A 21,716-nucleotide genomic window follows, 5' to 3' on the forward strand; every position below is an offset into this window, starting at 1 on the left:
ATCACTATATTAAAAAAACAAAAACAAAAACAAAAACAAAAAAAAACAGGGCTGAGCATGGTGGCTCACACTTGTAATCCCAGCACTTTGGGAGGCTGAGGCAGGCAGATCACCTGAGGTCAGGAGTTCAAGACCAGCCTGGCCAACATGGCGAAACCCCATCTCTACTACAAATACAAAAATTAGCCAGGCATGGTGGCGAGTGCCTGTAATCCCAGCTAATTGGGAGGCTGAGGCAGGAAAATCACTTGAATCCAGGAGGCAGAGGTTGCAGTGAGCTGAGATTGCGACACTGCACTCCAGCCTGGGCGACAGAGCGAGACTCCATCTCAAAAAAAAAAAAACAAAATAAATTAGCCAGTATGGTGCTGTGCACCTGTAGTCTTAGCTACCGAGGCAGGAGAATCACTTAAATCCTAGCAGCAGAGGTCGCAGTGAGCAGAGATTGCGTCACTGCTGCACTCCAGCCTAGGCAACAGAGGGAGACTGTCTCCAAAAAAAACAAAACAGAAAGAAACCATTAACAGGCCGGGCACTATCGCTCATGCCTGTAATCCCAGCATTTTGGGAGGCCAAGGCAGACGGATTGCTTGAGATCAGGAGTTCGAGACCAGCCTGGCCAACATGGCAAAACCCCGTCTCTACTAAAAATACAAAACACTAGCCGGGTATGGTGACAGGTGCCTGCAATCCCAGCTACTTGGGAGGCTCAGGCGGCAGAATCACTTGAACCTGGGAGGCAGAGGTTGCAGTGAGGCGAGCTCACACCATTGCACTCCAACCTGGGTGACAGAGCGAGACTCTGTCTCAAAACAAAAACAAAAACAAAACAAACAACCATTAATATTAAAAGATTCATGACCAAATGGAGTTTACGAATGTAAGAATGGTGCAATATTAGAAAACCTATTACGTATTTTACTACATTAAAATATCTGAGGGGCCAGGCGCGGTGGCTCATGCCTGTAATCCCAGCACTTTGGGAGGCTGAGGTGGGCGGGTCACCTGAGGTCAGGAGTTCGAGACTAGCCTGGCCAACATGGCAAAACCCTGTCTCTACTAAAAATACGAAAAACTAGCCGGGTGTAGTGGCAGGTGCCTGTAATCCCAGCTACTTGGGAGGCTGAGATGGGAGAATCGCTTGAACCCAGGAAGCAGAGGTTGCAGTGAGGCAAGATCACACCACTGCACTCCAACCTGGGTGACAGAGCAAGACTTTGTCTCAAAACAAAAACAAAACAAAACAAAAACCATTAACATTAAAAGATTCATGACCAAATGGAGTTTACAAATGTAAAAATGGTGCAATATTAGAAAACCTATTAACATATTTTATTACATTAAAAGATCTGAGGTGCCAGGCACAGTGGCTCACACCTGTAATCCCAGTACTTTGAGAGGCTGAGGTGGGTGGGTCACCTGAGGTCAGGAGTTTGAGACCAACCTGGCCAACATGGTGAAATCCCATCTCTACTAAAAATACAAAATTAGCCAGTGTATTGACACGTGCCTGTTATCCCAGCTACTCAGGAGGCTGAGGCAGGAGAATTGCTTGAACCCGAGAGGCAGAGGTTGCAGTGAGCCGAGATTGTGCCATTGCACTGCAGCCTAGGTGACAAGGGTAAAACTCTGTCTCAAAAAATATATATAATAATAATATCATTTCCACTGATACTGAAAGGCATGAAACAAAGTTCGATTCCCCAATCCTAGATAAAAATACTCAATAAAATAGGATAATCAGTGGTAGAGGAGGGTTTCTGAAATGTCTCCAGGTAAACCCTACCTCCTGATATTCATGCTTTTGGGTATCTTCTCCCCTTGAGTGGGCTGGACTTAGAGACTTGCTTCTAACAAACAGAACACAGTGATGCATTTCTCCACCAGGCAGGAAGGACGCTGGTGTTGAGGCTGACATACCTATCAAGGACAACCACTACCATGGCTTCTGGTGCTTTGACAAAACCTCAAATGAGCGGCCCTCTGGCCAGGTGTCTGAGGTTTCATATTGTTGGAGCACTCGTTGTGTTCCTGGGGGTTGCAGCTAAGTTCACTGCAGCTGAAAGAAGAAATAAGGTACACGCAGATTTCTTTTTTTCTTTTTTTTTTTTGAGATGGAGTCTCGCTCTGTCACCCAGGCTAGAGTGCAGTGGCGTGATCTCGGCTCACTGCAACCTCCGCCTCCCAGGTTTAAGTGATTCTCCTGCCTTAGCCTCCTGAGTAGCTGGGACTACGGGCATGCGCCAACACACCCAGCTAATTTTTTTATTTTTAGTAGAGACAGGGTTTCACCATGTTGGCCAGGATGGTCTCGATCTCTTGACCTCATGATCTGCCTGCCTCAGTCTCCCAAAGTGTTGGGATTACAGGAGTGAGCCACTGCACCCAGCTCACACGCAGATTTCTACAGAAATGATGATTCCATGAAGGATTGTGAGATGAGGAAGGTTGATCTCTTTCAGAGTGCAAAGTAATTTTGGAATATAAAGAATTTCTTGGCCAGGTGCAGGGGATCATGCCTGTAATCCCTGCACTTTGAGAGGCCAAGGCAGGTGGATCACCTGAGGCCAGGAGTTCAAGATCAGCTTGGCCAACATGGCAAAACCCAGTCTATACTAAAAATACAAAAATTAAGCTGGGCGCAGTTGTGGGCACCTGTAATCCAACTACTCTGGAGGCTGAGGCAGGAGAATTGCTTAGCCCAGGAGGCAGAGGTTGCAGTGAGCCAAGATTGTGCTACAGCACTCCAGCCTGGGTGACAGAGTGAGACTCTGTGTCATAAAAATACAAAAATCAGCCGGGCATGGTGGCTCATGCCTGTAATCCCAGCACTTTGGGAGGCCGAGGCGGGTGGATCATGAGGTCAGGAGATCAAGACCATCCTGGCTAACACGGTAAAACCCCATCTCTACTAAAAGTACAAAAAAAATTAGCCGGGTGTGCTGGCAGGCGCCTGTAGTCCCAGCTACTCGGGAGGCTGAGGCAGGAGAATGGTGTGAACACGGGCGGTGGAGCTTGCAGTGAGCCAAGATGGCGCCACTGCACTCCAGCCTGGGCGACAGAGCAAGACTCCGTCTCAAAAAAAAAAAAAAAAAAAAAAAAAATCAGCCAGGCGTGTTGGCACGCACCTGTAGTCCCAGCTATTCCAGAGGCTGAGGCATGAGAATTGCTTGAACCCAGGAGGCAGAGATTGAAGTGAGCCGAGATCACACCACTGCGCTCTACCCTGAGTGACACAGTGAGACTCCATCTCAAAAAAAAAAAAGGAAGGGAGGGAGGGAGGGAGGAAGGAAGGAAGGAAGGAAGGAAAGAAGGAAGGAAGGAAGGAATTATTTAGGTTGAATTACACAGAAGTTTGTCACTGATCTGTGTTCTCGAACTAAGAAATATGAAGATGGAGGCTAAGAAATCATTTTTCTTGATATTATAAATAAGCAATTAACAAATACCTTGGGAAAAAGAAGAATACAATAGAAGTGAGGAGTGTGACTTTCAAGATTACATTCTAAAAGATGGATTTCCCTCGTCTGTGCACTCTCTCTGGAACGCACAGCTGCCACACAGGACACTGCCCTATGGAGAGGCCCACAAGGCAAGGAACTGAGGGCAGCCTTGGGCCAACAGCCAATCAGCAAGTGAGGCCTCAGTCCAACAATGCATCAACGAGCTGAATCTTGCAACAATCATGTGGGTGAGACTAGAAGTAAATGCTTCCCCAGTTGATCCTTGAGATGACCACAGCCTCGGCCACCAGTTTGATGGCAGCCTTGGGAGACCCTGAAGCAGAGAATCCAGCCAAGTTATGCTGGGATTTGTGACCCACAGAAGTTATGAGACAATGAATGTTTGTTGCTGTAAGCCAGTAAGTTTTGGGGTAATTTGTTACCTAGCAATAGATAACCAATACTTCTTTGACATGATAAAAACATCTATCTCAGGCCAGGCACGGTGGTTCATGCCTATAATCCCAGCACTTTGGGAGGCTGAGGTGGGCGAATCACCTGAGGTCAGGAGTTCGAGACCAACCTGGCCAACATGGTGAAACCCTGTCTTTACTAAAAATACAAAAACTTAGCCAGTGTGGTGGTACATGCCTGTAATCCCAGCTACTCGGGAGGCTGAGGCAGGGGAATTGCTTGAAGTTGCAAGGCGGAGGTTGCAGTGAGCCAAGATTGCACCACTGCACTCCAGCCTGGGTAACATAGTGAGACTCCATCTCAACAACAACAAAAAAACATCTATCTCAGCCTAAGATCCAACATCCAGCTTACGCTGAGGTATTCACACTGAACACGTTCAGCTGCGGAGGTCACCCACTGAACCAGGGCTGCTCACCACAGGAGAGAGCAGCATCACCAGCCCTAGAAATCACTGGCAATGCCCCAGGGAAGAGGCAGGAAGCCAGGATCCTTAAATCTCATACTCAAGAATGTTGCAGGCCGGGCACAGTGGCTTACAGATCCCAGCACTTTAGGAAGCCGAGGCAGGCGGATCACAAGGTTAACAGATCGAGACCATCCTGGGCACCATGGTGAAACCCCTTCTCTACTAAAAATACAAAAATTAGCTGGGTGTGGTGGCACACGCCTGTAATCCCAGCTACTCTGGAGGCTGAGGCAGGAGAATCATTTGAACCTGGGAGGCGGAGGTTGCAGTGAGCCAATATCACACCACTGCACTCCAGCCTGGTGACAGAGCAAGACTCCATCTCAAAAAAAAAAAAAAACCAAAAAAAAAAAAACAGAAGTCGGGTGCGGTGGCTCATGTCTGTAATCCCAGCACTTTGGGAGGCCAAGGTGGGCAGATCACAAGGTCAGGAGATCAAGACCATCCTGGCTAACAAGGTGAAACCCCATCTCTACTAAAAATACAAAAAATTAGCCGAGCATGGTGGCAGGTGCCTGTAGTCCCAGCTACTCGGGAGGCTGAGGCAGGAGAATGGTGTGAACCCGGAAGGCAGAGCTTGCAGTGAGCCGAGATCGCGCCACTGCTCTCCAGCCTGGGTGACAGAGCCAGACTCCATCTCAAAAAAAAAAAAGAATGTTGCAATTTTACCTGGTGGATCCTGCCAAATGCAATAAAGAAGAAAAACAGAAAAAACCACAAACAGAATGTTGCAATTTGTCCACACATTTACCAAGTGCACCTTCTTCAGTGTGGCTTTTCTCTTCAGTAACCCTCTCCTGAAAGGAAGGCCCACAGACCTAGTCCTTTTTCCTTTTCTGTGTCCTCATGCCACATGGTGAGGGGGACGCACAAAGAACCTCCATGCAATGTATCCTTGTACCTCTGTGACGGTTAGAAACAACACCCAGAGAAGCCCACTGACACATGAGTAACACAAAGAAGGCACCAGAAGAGATTCTCTGCTTTGAGGGACTGGTATCTCTCCTCCCAGCAGCTCTGACCAGAGGCTTCAAGCCCAGGAAAAAGTGTTGACCAGGCCAGGGCACATAAAGGGACCCCAAGGAAGGCAATAGTGACCATGGGACCATCACCAGCAGAGGAGCGAAACACGCAGACTGAAGCCTCGGAACAGATGAGAATAGACGAGAACACACAGAACCCCTCCAAGGCTCCAGGTTGTCCCTGGTCTGAAGACAAAGCTGAGGGGCCCCAGGATGGGAAATGGGAAGGAGGTAGCACAGGCACAACCTTGGGAATGTAAGCTGGCCAAGCACAAAGCAAAGGGCAGCAGAGCTGAGGGCTCCCGGGAAGATGGATGAGCCCGGCTGCGGACACAGGATGCTAAATTACCTGTCGAGCAGTCCATGTGTGTCAGGCTGGGCTCATTGGTGGCTTTCATTTTCTTAGCAGTGTGCTCTGAGGTAGTCGGTAAGACCAAAGGGCTTGTGGCAGAAAAACAGGAAGCATTTATACCAAGGTTACTGTCTGGGACATGTTCAGCCTGCTCTATCTTCCTTTTCTGAGAGGGCAGAACAATGGAAGAAGGGATCACTGCCAATGCCGTCTGTGCTCTCCCAAGCAGGTGGCAGCCAGGGATGGAGTGCTGGAGCAGGAAATGGTCAATCCGGGCCTTGAGGGAGGGGTGAGGCAGGGGCTGAGAGTGTGGAGTAAAAGCTACCCCTGTGAAAGGGTCACTGGGCACTCGGCCCCATGTGGCTTCACTGCGGTTACACTTCTCCAGTGTGCTCTGGTCGATGACCTTGCCTGAGGGCAGCAGCATGGGACAAGGCATGATCTCCAGGGTGATAGGATCCAGGAACTCCTCAGGCACATCCTGAATGATCTCAGCCAGCTTCTGCAGGCTGGAGGGGGCCTGCTGGCTCTCAGACTGGTCCCCAGGGTCACAGTCACTTTCCATGGGCAAGGCTGGGGCCTGCAGAGCCACGTCCTGAGTCAGGTTCTCTGAGGCGACCAGCAGGATGCTGTCTATCACTTCCTGGGAGCAGGTCTTGGCCGGCTGACCCCACACTTCCAACCGCTTGATACAAGGGATACCACTGCCTGTCACATGGGTGATACAGATCCTTAGGTGGGCCACGTGGCTAAGGGAAAGAGCCCCTTTATTCCAGAGCTCCTGGGCCACAACAGCAGGGGAGGGGAGTGTGGCTTCCATTGGGCCAAAAGGGGGCCTGGCCTTGAAGCCCCTGTGACTAAACACCACTTGGCTCTGGTTTTTCAGTAAGACTTTGCCTACCAAGGTGAACGCCTCCTTGTCTGGGACAGATGGCTCAGCTGGGCCCAGGGTCCGGCACTGGAGCGTATTCCAAGACACTCTGCTAGATGAGGCAGATGTGTACATTTCCAGGCCAATGACGTTCTGACCTCCTCCAGCTGTAAGGTCTATGTTGATCCTACAGATTTCCACATTAAAGGGAAATGAAACTGTCACATAGACTGGTGGCTTAATGAAATACTCTGTCCTGAAACCATGACTTCTCTTTGTGAGATCTTCAGAGATGAGATTTTCTACTTCGTAACCATCAGCTGATATCTAGATTTAATAAAAAACACAAGACACAATGATCCAAATGAAGACAACTTGTCACTTGTAAGAAAACTCTTAAGCCTGAGGTTCCTCGTTTTAAAATTTCCTCTATTAAACTGAATTGTCCCAGATCAGGGCACCCAAGATCAGATCAAAGGCCAAGGGCAATTGTCCCAGATCAGGGCCCCCAGTATTGCCCAACTTTAAAAATATGAGCAAGTGAGCTGGGCATGTTGGTACACACCTGTAGTCCCAGCTACTCAGGAGGCTGAGGCAGGAGGATCCTATTAGCCCAAGAGTTAGATAGGCCTGGGCAACATAGCAAGACCCTGTATCCCTCCCCTCCCTGACAAAAAAAAAAAAAAAGCGGGCAACAAAATCCTGTCCAATCCAACCAAAACTCCCTTCAAAACAGTATCTTGGGAGAGAACTGCGGGGGAGAGAAAGTATTTCTACCTTTGCTATGACTTTGACAAGACTTGAGATTGATCATCAAAGAACAAAGAGCACAGTGAAGACGACCCTGCACAAAATGAGTCACAGCTCACCTCATCATGGTGCTGTGTGATTCTAGAGGTGAGCCTGCCCCATGCTTACCTAAATACCATCTGATGGAATCTAAAGTTACAAGGGCAAAAGTGCAGTAAGCCTGAATCAAATCCACACACACAAGGCAGGAAATGATGAAACACATGATAAAGATAGCATATATTTACGTGTATATATTTGTTTTGTTTACCTTGTTGCAGTGAATTCTTGGTCTGAACTGTGGGAGGCAAAGATTTATTACCATCTTTGTGGCTGAGAGGATAGCTTCCAAGCATCAGAAGCAGCCTTAAATAAGAAATAAAACTAAGTATTAGAAAACGTAAAATTCAATTCTAAACTTTCAGAAGTTGATTCTTAAGAGAATCAAACAGGATGGCAACAAAAACTTGAACACACACACTCTCACAGTCTACACTGACTTTCCTTATATCCTATACATGATGTTAGGGAAAAATCAGTCACTGAAAAATTATAGAGAAGACTTCTATGGCAGGGTCAACAGATTGGCAAAGACTGCCAGTTCTCCGGCCAACAGCTGTTCCAAAGACCCAGTGGAGGCAAGGCCCATCAGCTGTGCTGGGGGTCGCCACAGGAAGGGAGTGGCAACAGTAGCTGAGCTCAGAGAAAGGAGTGTTCGGAATGGAAAGGGTCACAAAAAATAATTATAGTGGTGGTAAGCATCCTTGTCATTTAATACTTGTCAATGCAATTATATTTTCTTATTAAAATGAAAACAATGAGTCAAAAACATCATTACTGAGACATAGAAAATTTATTAGAGGCCAGGTGTGGTGGCTCATGCCTGTAATCCCAACAATTTGGGAGGCTGAGGTGGTAGGATTGCTTGAGCCCAGAAGTTCAAGACCAGCCTGGGAAACATAGCTGGTCTTGTTTTAGAGACCCCATCTCTACAACAAAAAGTTGTAGGGGTCTTGCTATGTCTGATATGCACCTGTAGTCACCACTATTTGGGAGGCTGAGGTGGGAGGATCACTTGAGCTCAGGTGTTCAAGGCTGCAGTGAGCTATGATCACACCACTGCATTCCAGCCTAGGTGACAGAGTGAGACCCTGTCTCAAAGGAAAAAAGAAAAGAAGAAAAAAAGGAAGGAAGGACAGAAGGAAGGAAGTTGGGGAGGGACAGAAAGAAAGAAAAAGAGAGAGAGAGGGAGGGAGGCAGGAAGAAAGGGAGGGAGGGAGGGGGGGAGGGAAAAGAGAGAGGGAGGGAGGGAAGAAAGGAAGGAAAAGAAAGAAAGAAAATATTAGGGTTGGAAAGCACCTTAAAAGGACATCTAGGCCCGGCATGGTGGCTCATACCTGTAATCCCAGCACTTTGGGAGACCGAGGCAGGCAGATCACTTGAGGTCAGGAGTTCAAGAGCAGCCTGGCCAACATGATGAAACTCCATCTCTACTAAAAATACAAAAAGCAGTTGGGCATGGTGGCGGGCACCTGTAATCCCAGCTACTCGGGAGGCCAAGGCAGGAGAATCACTTGAACCTGGGAGGTGGAGGTTGCAGTGAGCCGAGATTGCGCTACTGCACCCCAGCCTGGGCGACAAGAGCAAAATTCCGTCTCAAAAAAAAAAAAAAAAGGATATCTAATGCAAGTAGTCATTTTAATGGCCAATTCCAATGGCTTCTGGTAACTCCGTGGAGAAGCAGGGAAGCCACTGAAAACACCCCTCCCAGGGGCAGACCTCTCCACTGGAACTCAACTCCTTGGTGAGGCCAGCCAGACATTTATGCTTTTCTCCCTGACAGTCATGGCCATGAAAAATTCTGTTAGCCCAACAGGGATAGGGTCACCCTCTGGGCCCCTTTTGTTGTCATAATCAGTAGGAGCCACTTGCAGAAGCCAGGCATACTAAGCGTCCTGCAACATTTGAGTGGATAGTTGCTGCACAGTGAAGATCTGTCATGGGCCTTGTAAATGTCTATTATCTCAGCTTAGCCCCTAACTCAGTTTTACATATAAACACAAAGTATTTTTAAACATGGTTTTCATATATGCTAAATTTTCTAGGATGGGAACTTCCACGTAAGCCAAAGGAAGGTCATATTTTGTTTTGTTCAGACCTTCACCAAGAGATGCCCACCATTTCTGAAAATCACATCACCGAGAGCAAAGCTCTCCACCTCGGTCAGTCTGCATTTGTAGCAGTCTGCATTCCACATGCGCTCCTGCGTGATGGTAAAAGCTTCTGAATACTTCTTTATGCCTTCTGGTATGGTCACACCCAAACATTTATACATGAGAATAAATTTTATTATCATACCTAAAATTTTTTCCTTTACAGTACTGTTAGGGCATTCTGTGTGGTGGTGGGGGGGTGGGGAGGGTGTGTATGTGTGTGTGGACCTACACACATTAGCGTGTGTACATAAGTAGGTTATACTATTTGGCTTTAAGTTCATCATGATAGAAGAAACATGAATCTCATGGGGTAGACAGCCCCTGGCCTAAAGCCTCCTGTTCTTTGTGAGCCTGTGTTGAAACTCCTAGTGCTTCCCACTTTGAGGCACATACACCTTTGCTTTGCCAGAGAATTTTAGAATCTGGCCTGGAATACACATGGACTAAAGTTTCTACAATTCCTTTTCTAAAAGATTATATTAACAATGTCTCCAGCCTTCTGATGCCTTTCGTGTTTTCCACAATAAGTAAAAACAAATGAAGTATCTGATGCATCTATCTGATGCATCGTGTCTGCAAATATCCTCAGAAGCCCTATAGTTACCTCTTTTTGGCCAGGACACCAGAACTCATTTAGAGCAGCATTTCCCCAGCTTCCTTGCCCAACTAGCACAGTAGCTTCCTGTCAGTTTGTTTTAAATATAAAATTAAGCCATCCACTTTAATTGAATATAGAACCATTAAAATAAATATATAGCCAAGCCAATGAAATAAAATATTCCTCATTGGAAAAGCAAGCCTAGGATGCCAAAGGAAAGCAGACAATATGCTACTGACATGGATGATGACACTAGAGACAGGCATATGCAGAACAGCACTGGCCCCAGGAGATGGCTGAGGTTAGGGGGGTCTGGGACTTGAGAGGGTTTTCTTTTCACTGCCCCAGGCAGTTCCCTCTTCCTCTCTTGGCCCTGACAGAGAGCCAAGAAAAAACAAAGCCAGGCGGAGTGGCTCGCACCTATAATCCGAACGCTTTGGGAGGTTAAGGTGAGAGGATCATTTGAGTCCAGGAGTTCGAGATCAGCCCGGGCAACACGGCAAGACCCCATCTCTACAAAAAAAAATAAAAAGATTAGTTTGGTGTGGTGGCGCACACCTCTACTCCTAGCTACTTGGGAGGCGGAGGCAAGAGGATCACTTGAGGCCAGGAGTGCAAGGTTACAGTGAGCTATGACTGTGCTATTGTACTCCAGCCTGAGTGACAGTGAGACCCTGTCTCAAAAAATAAAGTAAAATAAAATAAGAGTTCTTCTAGACTTAACTGTGGTTATTATGCTCTATGATATAGAAATGTGGAAACCTTGACTGCCCTTTCTAATATGTGTTAGATCAGACCTGAAATTAAGGAAAATCTTGGTATACCCTTAGCTACTTCTTCCCACCTCTGTGTGGAAGTGAGTCAGCCTTCTGTTCAAGCATCTCAGCTCATGAGGCTTCCTCACCTGCCTCAGGGGCTGTCAGCTACCCCAGTCAACTACAAAAGCATATGGACCTAACCCTGACCAGACACAGACTACCTGCTCTCCACAGCACTCATCAAAATATAAGTTGAGGGAACATTTACAGAAGAGTGTTCAGTCCAGCCCTGTTACATTCTCCTTGGTGCTGGTCCAAGTGGCTTCTCTTGCCTCTTGTCCGGCACTCCTTGTGGCTGCTGTAGATCTTATCCCACACCACTATCTGACAGATTTCTTAGCAGTTTTGATCCTCACCAGTTGCAAAAATAAATGTAACACATTGATAAAAATTCAGTGGCCAACTTGTGAAGATTCATAGGACACCAGAGTAGCAGCACATATCAGGTGATAACCATAATTTTAATCTCTAAAATATACCACTCCATTGAGCTGACCCTCAGACCAGTGCACTGGCCTATCCTCATGTTCATCCCAGACACAACCATCACCACCCTCACCACCCCCTGCAAATACTCTTCACCAGGCTGCTCATTGGCACTGTGTGACAAGGAACTTCAGTAAGAAACAGCTCTTTAAAGTCAGTTACTGTTTTGTTTAGTGGACAAAACGATCATTGTCTGTTCTATATGGTATCCTCCCTTGGAGACCCGTAAGAAAATTTTCTCTTTGGTCTCAGTACTAGAAGAGTTGTTTATCGCAAGCAATTCAACATTTTATGGTATGAATATGGATCACATTCCTTCTTGACTCTGGCTGCTAGAAAGCTCCGAATAAAATCTGTGGCCCATCCCTCAAATTTCTCCCTGCCTGAATTATTTATTTTTATGTAATAGAGTATAATAAGTAAGGTAGCTTAAAATAATTTTGGAACAACGTGGGGTATAAATATGCCAGGCACAGGGGCTCACGCCTGTGATCCCAGTACTCTGGGAGACCAAGGCAGGAGGATTGCTTGAGGCCAGAAATTTGAGACCAGCCTGGGCAACAAAGTGAGATGCCATCTCTACAGAAGATTTTTAAAATATTAGCTGGGCGTGGTGGCATGTGTCCGTAGTCCCAGCTACTCAGGAGTATGGCTTGACCCCAGGAGTTTGAGGCTACAGTGAGCTATAATCACACCACTGTACTCCATCCAGACTGGGTGACAGAGTGAGACCCTGTCTCCAAAAATAAATAAATAAATAAATAAATAAACAAACAAATAAATAAAGAGGGTGGAGGGGGAGCATAAATAATTCTCCTTTTAGGAGACATTTAGGTTGTTTATGCCTTTTTTTTTTTTTTAAAGACAGGGTCTCACTATGTTGCCCAGGCTGGAGTGCAGTGGCTATTCACAGGTGCCATCACAGTGCACCACAGCCTCAAATTCGTGAGCTCAAGCAATCCTCCTGCCTGAGTGCCCCAAGTACCTGGAACTACAGGTATGGATCACCAAACCCAACTTGTTTGCAACTTTTTACTACAACCTTAAGATCAAAATCTTAAGTAGATTTTTGTCATTTTTTTTTCCTTTGGTACAATTTTGACTTTTTTACTCAGGGGGTCCTACATGTTTCTAGTTAAGGTTGCTATTTATGAAAGGTTCTTCTTAACCCATCAATTTTTCTAACTTGTCATTCCTATATAGGAAAGCTTTTCACTTTGGTATCTTTATTATATGTTCAACTGTCTTATTGAACTCATTGATTTTAACACATTTTCAGTTGTGTTCTTGTTTTTTTTTTTTACAATCCTATTATCTCGATAATGAGAATTCCTTTCTCAAAATGGTAACTCTTATTTCTGTCTCTCATTTACTGCATTAGCCAGAACTTCCGGAATTACACAAAACAGTAAGACAGTTGCCATCCTCGTTTGTGCCCATTAGAAAATGCCTCTTTGGGCCAGGCGCAGTGGCTCACACCTGTAATCCCAGCACTTTGGGAGGCCGAGGCGGGCAGATCACAAGGTCAGGAATTCGAGACCAGCCTGGCCAATATGGTGAAACCCTGTCTCTACGAAAATACAAAAACTATCCAGGCATGGTGGCGTGAGCCTGTAGCCCCAGTTACTCGAGAGGCTGAAGCAGAAGAATCGCTTCAACCCAGGAAGCAGAGGTTGCAGTGAGCCGAGATCATGCCACTGCATTCCAGCCTGGGCAACAGAGTGAGACTCCATCTCAAAAAAAAAAAAAAGAAAATGCCTCTTTGAACATAATGTTGTTAGATTGAAATATCATCTTTATGTTAATAAAGCATTCTAATTTTCATATTTTTTGAAAGTCAGGAATATGTTCTGAATTCTGATTTTTCTCTATATATTGTCTTTTATTATTTATCTTATCTGACAGACTAATGGGATACATTAACACTTTTTTCTAATTTTAAACCATCCTTTTTATTCCCACGAGAGATTCTATTTGGTTGTGGCATATTGTTCTTTAAATGTACTGTACTACTGAATTTATTTTGCTCATATTTAATTTTAGATGGGATATTATTGCACATTCATGGAACATTTGCAAGCCCTGTGCTAGGCACTGGAGTATAGAGATAAAAATGAAATGGCAGTGAAACTATTCTGTATTACACTGTAATGGTAGATACATGACATTATACATTTCAAAACCTATATATTCAAAACCTGTAATTCAAAACCTATAGAATTATACAACACAGGCTGGGCATGGTGGCTCACGCCTATAATCCCAGCACTTTGGGAGGCAAAGGCCGGCAAAGCACTTGAAGTCAGGAGTTCAAGATCAGCCTGGTCAACATGATGAAACCCCATCTCTACTAAAGATACAAAATTAGCCGGGCAAGGTGGCGGGCGCCTGTAATCCCAGCTACTGGGGAGGCTGATGCAGGAGAATTGCTTGAACCTGGGAAGCAGAGGTTGCACTGAGCCGAGATCGAGCCACTGCACTCCAGCTGGGCAATAGAGTGAGACCCTGTCTCAAAAAAAAAAAAAATTGGGCATGGTGGCTCACATCTGTAATCCCAGCACTTTGGGAGGCCAAGGCGTGAGGATCAGTTGAGGCCAGGAGTTCAAAACCAGCCTTGCCAACATCGTGAAACCCCGATGCTACTAAAAATACAAAAATTAGCCAGGCATGGTTGTGCATGCCTGTAATCCCAGCTGCTCTGAAGGCTGAGGCAGGAGAATCACTTGAGCCCAGGAGGCAGAGGCTGCAGTGAGCCGAGATCACGCCACTGCACTCCAGCCTGGATGACAGAGTGAGACACTGTCTCAAAACAAAACAAAACACAAAGAATTATACAGCACAAAGAATGAACCTTAAATTATAAACTTAATAATAATTTATCAGTATTGGCTCATTAGTTATAAGAAATGTACCACATTAAGATGTTAATAGCATTAATAATGCTCAATTTTTATGTAACTCTAAACTGCTCTAAATTATAAGGTGTATTAATAATAACAAAGAAATGGCTGGGTGAAACCGGGTATGATTGCTCATGCCTGTAATCCCAGCACTTTGGGTGGCTGAGGCAGGCAAATCACTTGAGGTCAGGAGTTCGAAACCGGTCTGGCTAACATGGTGAAATCCCATCTCTACTAAAAATACAAAAAATTACCCGGGTGTGGTGGCAGGTGCCTGTAATCCCAGCTACTCGGGAGACTGAGGCAGGAGAACTGTTGGAACCCTGGAGACGGAGACTGCAGTGAGCCAAGATGGCACCACTGCACTCCAGCCTGGGTGACAGAGCGGGACTGTCTCAAAAAAAAAAAAGAAAGAAATGGCTAGGTGGGGTTGTGTACACCTATAAATTCCAGCACTTTGGGACGCCAAGGCAGGGGGATTGCTTGAGGTCAGAAGTTCAAGGCTAGCCTGGGCAACATAGCGAGACCCAGTCTCTACAAAAAAATAAATCAATAAATAAAATAATTAATAATAATAAAGAATGATTGGGGGAAAAAGTGAAAAAAACTCAGGGCTGGAGATCAAATTGAAATATGCAAACTGAAACAAATGAGTGTGTTGTCACAGGAGAATGGCAGATCTTTTTAAAAAATATCTTACAAATGATATCTGTTTCTGTGGGAAATAGTGATGTCCAAACAGTAGGATTCCGTAAGACCCTGGTTGCTATCGAAGTCTTCAACAGGTATAATCTCATCACCTATCTTGTTCCAATACCCTGGACTTTTAAGGTAAGATGTCTCCTGCCTTAACACTTAATCCAGAAAAAAAATTATGGCTCAACATATGAAAATGCAAACAGCCTAGCCCAGAAAGACTGCCTCTCCAGTACCGCTGAGGAAATGGCCATGTAACTTGAACTCACTGTAAACACTGTCCAGTACTTACAAAGCATAGCCACTTTCTCCAGATGTGGCATCTAAGTACAAGAAAGACAAGGCTTGAGTATAACTTAATCTAAAACCTTAGATTGTGGCTAATGGGCCCTGCTTTCAGAGAAGTAGCTTGGAGACAGATAATAATGGCATTGTAAGATGGCAACACAGGTTTATAAGAAAAAAAAAGAATATAAAATAGTAGACATTCTTGTACCTACCACCTAGATTTAGCAAATGTTAACATTTTGCTATGTTTGCTTCTGATTTCAGTGTTAAAAGCAACATTTAAAAGATAAGAACAAAATCCAGCACCTATCCTATTTCCTCTCTCTTTTTGCCAAGGGGTAAGCTCTTTTTTTTTTCTTCTTATTTTTTTTTTTTTTTTTGGGAAACAGGCTGTCACTCCCATGCCCAGGTTGGAGTGCAGTGGTGCAATCTCGGCTCACTGCAACCTCGACTTCCAGGGCTCCGGTCACGGGTATTCTCCTACCTCTGCCTCCCGAGTATCTGGGACTACCGGCGCACACCACAACATCCGGCTAATTCTTGGGGTTTTTTTGGTAGAGATGGGGTTTCACCATGTTGCCCAGGCTCTTCTCAAACTCCTGGGCTCAGGCAATCCACCCACCTTGGCCTCCCAAAGTGTTGGGATTACAGGTGTGAGCCACCTTGCCTGGCTAAGGTAAGCTTTATCTAATGTTGTCTGTCATTCAAATCAGTATAGGTATGCATATATATAAAAACTACATATAGTATAGTAGTCATGTATTTTAATATACCTTAATGATAATAGATTATGTGTATCATCTTGCAACTTGCTTTTCCATTAAGCATTAAGGTTTTCCATATTGAAATGTTTATATCTGGTGTATTCATTTTAACTTCCTCATATTTAAATGTATGACTAAAACAGTTTCTCCATTGCCCTATTACTTATGTTGTTTAAAATTTTTTACTATGAAAAAAATGCTGCAATAAACATTCTCTACAAATCTTCTTGTGGGAAAAATAAGAAATGAAATGAACAGTCTTCTCTGTGAGTCTTGAGACAATAAAGACTTCTTTCTAACAGTGATTATATAATAGAATATATGCTTGAACCCAGGAGGTGGAGGTTGCAGTGAGCTAAGTTTGCACCACTGCACTCCAGCCTGGGTAACAGAGGGAGACCGCATCTCAAAACAAACAAAAAAAGGGCCAGGCGTGGTGGCTCATGCCTGTAATTCCAGCACTCTGGGAGGCCAGGCAGGCGGATCACCTGAGGTCAAGAGTTCAAGACCAGCCTGGCCAATATGGTGAAACCCCATCTCCACTAAAAATACAAAAATTAGCCAGGCATGGTGGCGGGCGCCTGTAATCCCAGCTACTCGGGAGGCTGAGGCAGCAGGAGAATCACAATCACTTGAACCCGGGAGGTGGAGGTTGCACTTGGCCAACACCATGCCACTGTACTCCAGCCTGGGCAACAAGAGCGAAACTCTGTCTCAAAAAAAAAAAAAAAAATTATATATATAATATAAAGGTAACAGAGCTTTCTGCAGATGACAGAGTAAGGAAAGATGACCTAGATCAATGTTTTTCAATTTGTGGTTTTTGGAATCAAGTAATGGGTTGAAGAATAGAAATAATTAGAAGAGAATACAAAATATGAAGGTGCAAATAGTATGGATATGTCATGAAATTGTTTCAGTTTTGTACAAATATATTTAACGAATGCATGTATATCATCTAATATAAAATGTATTTCTTATTGTGACTTGATAAAAAAAAATTTTTTTAAAAACATTGGTCAAAAGTTTTGACCAAAACATTGGTCAACTCGGGAAAATTCACAGGAGTAACATGTGAACTTAGGGTGACTAGGACACATGCCTGATCTCATGGACAACTCTGAAGAGGGACAGACACTCCATACTAATGCTACCAAAGACTGTAGACTACAGGAGCCAAGAGGTGAGAACATGAACAAAAGAGAAGGAGCCCTGGGGAAAGGGATCAGTAAGTGTCAAGGCACAGAGGAGGGAAGTGTGAGGCTGGTTCAGGAGATGCTGAACATGCCACTTAGCTATAGAGGTGGAGTGGGAGCCAGAGCTGGGAAGGCAAATGGAGCCAGATGAGGAAGGCCTTGAACGTCATGCCAAAAAGTTGAGACTACTTCACTTGGCGGGCTGAGGGAGTGTTTCTCCAAACTGCACGTTGAGAATTAAGAACTTAAATTACTGAGCCATAACTAGTATTTTTAAAAATTAAGTAGAATAGAAAATGTCAGCATGCACCACATGTAAGAGTGAGCACTGTTTTGTGAAAGTTTTGTTTCGGTTACATATATATGTGAACACACAAACACATGCAATTATCCATTTGGGATTTTGATGTAAAAGTTATTTCCTACTAAAGGTTGTAGTTAAAAAAAAAAAAGTTGAAAGCTACTGGTCAGAAGTAAGTCATCGAAGGCTAATAATCGAGAGAAATGACACTAATGAAAAGTCTGCTATTAACCTCCTAGATGACAACAGCAATTCTGAACCACTTAGAGGCAATTCACCCTTCAAGAGGTTTCCCTTTTCTCTGGCTGATGTGTTCCCCACTATCTTTTCTGTACGACATGAGGGGCTCCTTGCAAATGGCTTTCTGAAGACATCAAAGATGAGTACCAAGGTCCTAACTATTTAGGAATAAACTGGTAATCTCAGTTCTTCCTTTGGCATTTTCTTCCTTTAGTTTTTCCCTTTTTATTCTTTTTTTTTTTTTGAGGGGGGGCATTCTTCAAAAGGAGGAAAATGAACTATGTATAATATATTACTGAGCATCTCACAAGGATTTCAAAGCTACTTTCCAAGAAATTGTTTATTTTTATTTTTTATTTTTTTTTTGAGACAGTGTCTCTCTCTGTCATCTAGGCTGGAGTGCAGTGGCACAATCTCGGCTTAATGAAACCTCCGCCTCCCAGGTTCAAGCAATTCTCCCACCTCAGCCTCCCAAGTAGCTGGGATTACAGGCATGCGCCATCACACTCAGCTAATTTTTTGCATTTTTAGTAGAGATGGGATTTCCCCACGTTGGCCAGAGTGGTCTCGAACTCCTGACCTCAAGTGATCCACCCGCCTCAGCCTCCCAAAGTGCTGGGATTACAGGCGTGAGCCACTGTGCCCGGCCTTATTATTACTATTATTTTGAGATGGAGTCTCGCTCTGTTGCCCAGGCTGGAGTGCAGTGGCACGATCTCAGCTCACTGCAAGCTCCGCCTCCCAGGTTCATGCCATTCTCCTGCCTCAGCCTCCCGAGCAGCTGGGACTACAGGTGCCTGCCACCATGCCCAGCTAATTTTTTGTATTTTTAGTAGAGACGAGGTTTCACTGTGTTAGCCAGGATCGTCTTGATCTCCTGACCTCGTGATCTACCCGCCTCAGCCTCCCAAAGTGCTGGGTTTACAGGCGTGAGCTACCGCACCCAGCCCCTATTTTTATTTTTTGAGACGGTGTCTCACTCTGATGCCCAGGCTGGAGTGCAGTGGGGTGATCTTGACTCACTGCAGCCTTCACCTCCTGGGTTCAAGCAATTTTTGTGCCTCAGCCTCCCAAGTAGGTAGGACTACAGGCATGGGCCATCATGCCTGGCTAATTTTTGCATTTTCAGTAGAGACAGGGTTTCACCATGGTAGCCAGGATGGTCTCGAACTTCTGACCTCAAGTGATCCACCTGCCTCAGCCTCCTGAAGTGCTGGGATTACAGGTGTGAGCCACCACACCCAACCAGAAATTGTTTCTTTTTAAAAGATCTAATTAAACTTTTAAAGATAATTGTAGACTCATGTGTAGTTGTTAAGAAACAATACAGAGAGATCTCACATACTCTTTCAGGCTCACTGCAACCTCCACCTCCTGGGTTCACGCGATTCTCCTGTCTCAGCCTCCTAAGTAGCTGAGATTACAAGCGCCCGCCACCACGCCCGGCTATTTTTTGTATTTTTAGTAGAGATGGGGTTTCAACATGTTGGCCAGGCTGGTCTTGAACTCCTGACCTCAGGTGATCCACCCACCTCAGCCTCCCAAAGTGCTGGGATTACAGGTGTGAGCCACCGTGCCTGGCTGTAACATCTTGCATAGCTATACTAGAACTTCATAACCAGCCTACTGATACTGATAATGATTCACCAATTTTCAGATTTCACCAGGTCTGCATGCATTCATTTGTGTGTGCCTATCTAATTAGTTCAATGCAATTTTACTCTATGTGCAAAGTTGGGTAATCACAACCGTAGTTGATACAGAACACTTTTATCACAAGAATTTCATGTTATCCTTTAAAAAGTCTTTTATCTTATAAATCCAAATACTCTACTTCCACAGGTCTTGAAATTTTTCACCCAGATCTAAGCCTTGACTGAAGACTTCAGTTAAGCTCACTGCCCACATTGTAAGAAACAAACTTGAGTGACACGTTTAGTCTTGGCATTCATGTCACTTAAATGATAAATATAACTATGCAGGAAAATGCAAAAGTATATATAGGCTGGGCATGGTGGCTCACGCCTGTAATCCTGGCACTTTGGGAGGCCAAAGCAAGCAGATCACTTGAGGTCAAGAGTTTGAGATGAGCCTGGCCAACATGGTGAAACACCGTTTCAACTAAAAACACAAAAATTAGCCAGCCATGGTGGCGCACGCCTGTAGTCCCAGCTACTCGGGAAGCTGAGGTGAGAGAAAGGCTTGAACCTGGGAGGCGGAGGTTGCAGTGAGCTGGGATCACACCACTGCACTCCATCCAGCCTGGGCGACAGAGGGAGACTCTGTCTCAAAAAAAAAAAAAAAAAAAAAAAGTATTATGAAAGTATTATGATCATACATTTGTTAAAAATCTATGTCTAGGAATATGTATACATAAATAGTTGGAGAGGTAATGGTGGGCATGCAGAAATGTAAACGTCCAACATACTAGGCTGGTGGGATAAGTTGTTCTTTTTTTCCTTTTATGTATTGAAAGTTGATGTATGCCTGAGGTCTCAGGATGACAGCGGAGAAGACTGAGATTTATGTTCAGAGTACTTTTTGCAGCTGCCAGTACTAGGGCTCAGAAAGGGAAGTGCAAGGGAAGGGCCAAGAAGGGATCCAGGAGTTGAGTGGCCAACTGTCTTGGTATACCCACAGCTGAGGAGTTTTCCCAAACATGGTACTTTTGGTGCTAAAACCTGGGCAAACTTGGAAGAGTTGGTTGCCCTGTCTAGAAGGTTGTTGTCCGTGCTTCCTTGGAGCTTGAAGCAACCAAACAAACCTTTTGTTTTTGCTGTTGAGGTTCAGCACCTGGGGGTAGGGAAGTGTGGAAGGATAATTTAGAAGAGAATAAGGTGACCATGACACTTTCTGAACACCTCAGCATCCAGCTTCCTTCAGCCTACAAAGTTACCATAGCTGCGTTATACAATCTGATTTTGAGTCTCATAGAGATGTAATGAAAAGTAATTCTGGCAGACACACATATTTTAAAGACTAGACTCAAACAGGTTACAGAGGGAAAAAAAAAGAAGAAGAAAAGATTACCTGTCAAGTAAGAGAAAAGCATTTCACCTCAAAGAGTGGGTGGAATACCAATGCACTGAGCAATTTCATAAATTGGGCACTTTGGCTTTTAAAGAAGTGCATTACTTCTTATAATTTCTAAATTGAGTTACCTGTCCATCCATGAAAAAAGTTTGACTCATGTGCCTTTTTCTTAGAACTGGTTAAAATGAAAGACAGTTGTCCCAGCCCATCCCACACAGTTACCCACCAGTGAGAGGTGTGCAAAAAGACCAGAACACAGGTGAGAGCTCCAAAGAGGCCTGCAGTTTTATACCACGTGGAGCCAAGTCACTCTCTAAGTGCTTAACATGTGCAAGGCACTGTGCTAGGCACAAGTAGACTCAGTTTTTACTCTTTATTTATTTTTAATTTTTATTTATTTATTTTTTGAGACAAGAGTTTTGCTCTTGTTGCCCAGGCTGGAGTGCAATGGCACGATCTCGGCTCACTGCAACCTCCGCCTCGTGGGTTCAAGCAATTCCCCTGCCTCAGCCCCCCAAGTAGCTGGGATTACAGGCACCCACCACCACACCCAACTAATTTTTTTGTATTTTTAGTAGAGACAAGGTTTCACCATGTTTGCCAGGCTGGTCTTAAACTCCTGACCTCAGGTGATTCACCCACCTCGGCCTCCCAAAGTGCTAGGATTACAGGCATGAGCCACTGCGCCCGACCTATTTTTATTTTTTGAGACAGAGTCTTGCTGTGTCACCCAGGCTGGAGAGCAATGGCACGATCTTGG

The 21,716-nt window shown here is 44.8% G+C and overlaps 1 protein-coding gene across 3 annotated transcripts in view; it reads right to left on the bottom strand.

Moving 5' to 3' along the window:
- The window catches only part of UBOX5 (U-box domain containing 5), a 52,702-nt gene that overhangs the window by 10,528 nt on the left and 20,458 nt on the right, over window positions 1–21,716 (bottom strand). For all 3 annotated transcript variants that reach the window (XM_058432855.1, XM_032142433.2, XM_032142434.2), the window contains exons 2-3: window positions 7,692–7,786; window positions 5,758–6,958 (exon numbers count right to left, since the gene is read on the bottom strand). In XM_058432855.1, the coding sequence (XP_058288838.1) occupies window positions 5,758–6,958; window positions 7,692–7,745 (1,255 nt within the window). In that variant the 5' untranslated portion in view covers window positions 7,746–7,786. The remainder of the gene's footprint in view (window positions 1–5,757; window positions 6,959–7,691; window positions 7,787–21,716) is intronic.

This window comes from Hylobates moloch, unplaced genomic scaffold (genome assembly GCF_009828535.3).
Source record: "Hylobates moloch isolate HMO894 unplaced genomic scaffold, HMol_V3 SCAFFOLD_21, whole genome shotgun sequence".
NCBI classification, from domain to species: domain Eukaryota; kingdom Metazoa; phylum Chordata; class Mammalia; order Primates; family Hylobatidae; genus Hylobates; species Hylobates moloch.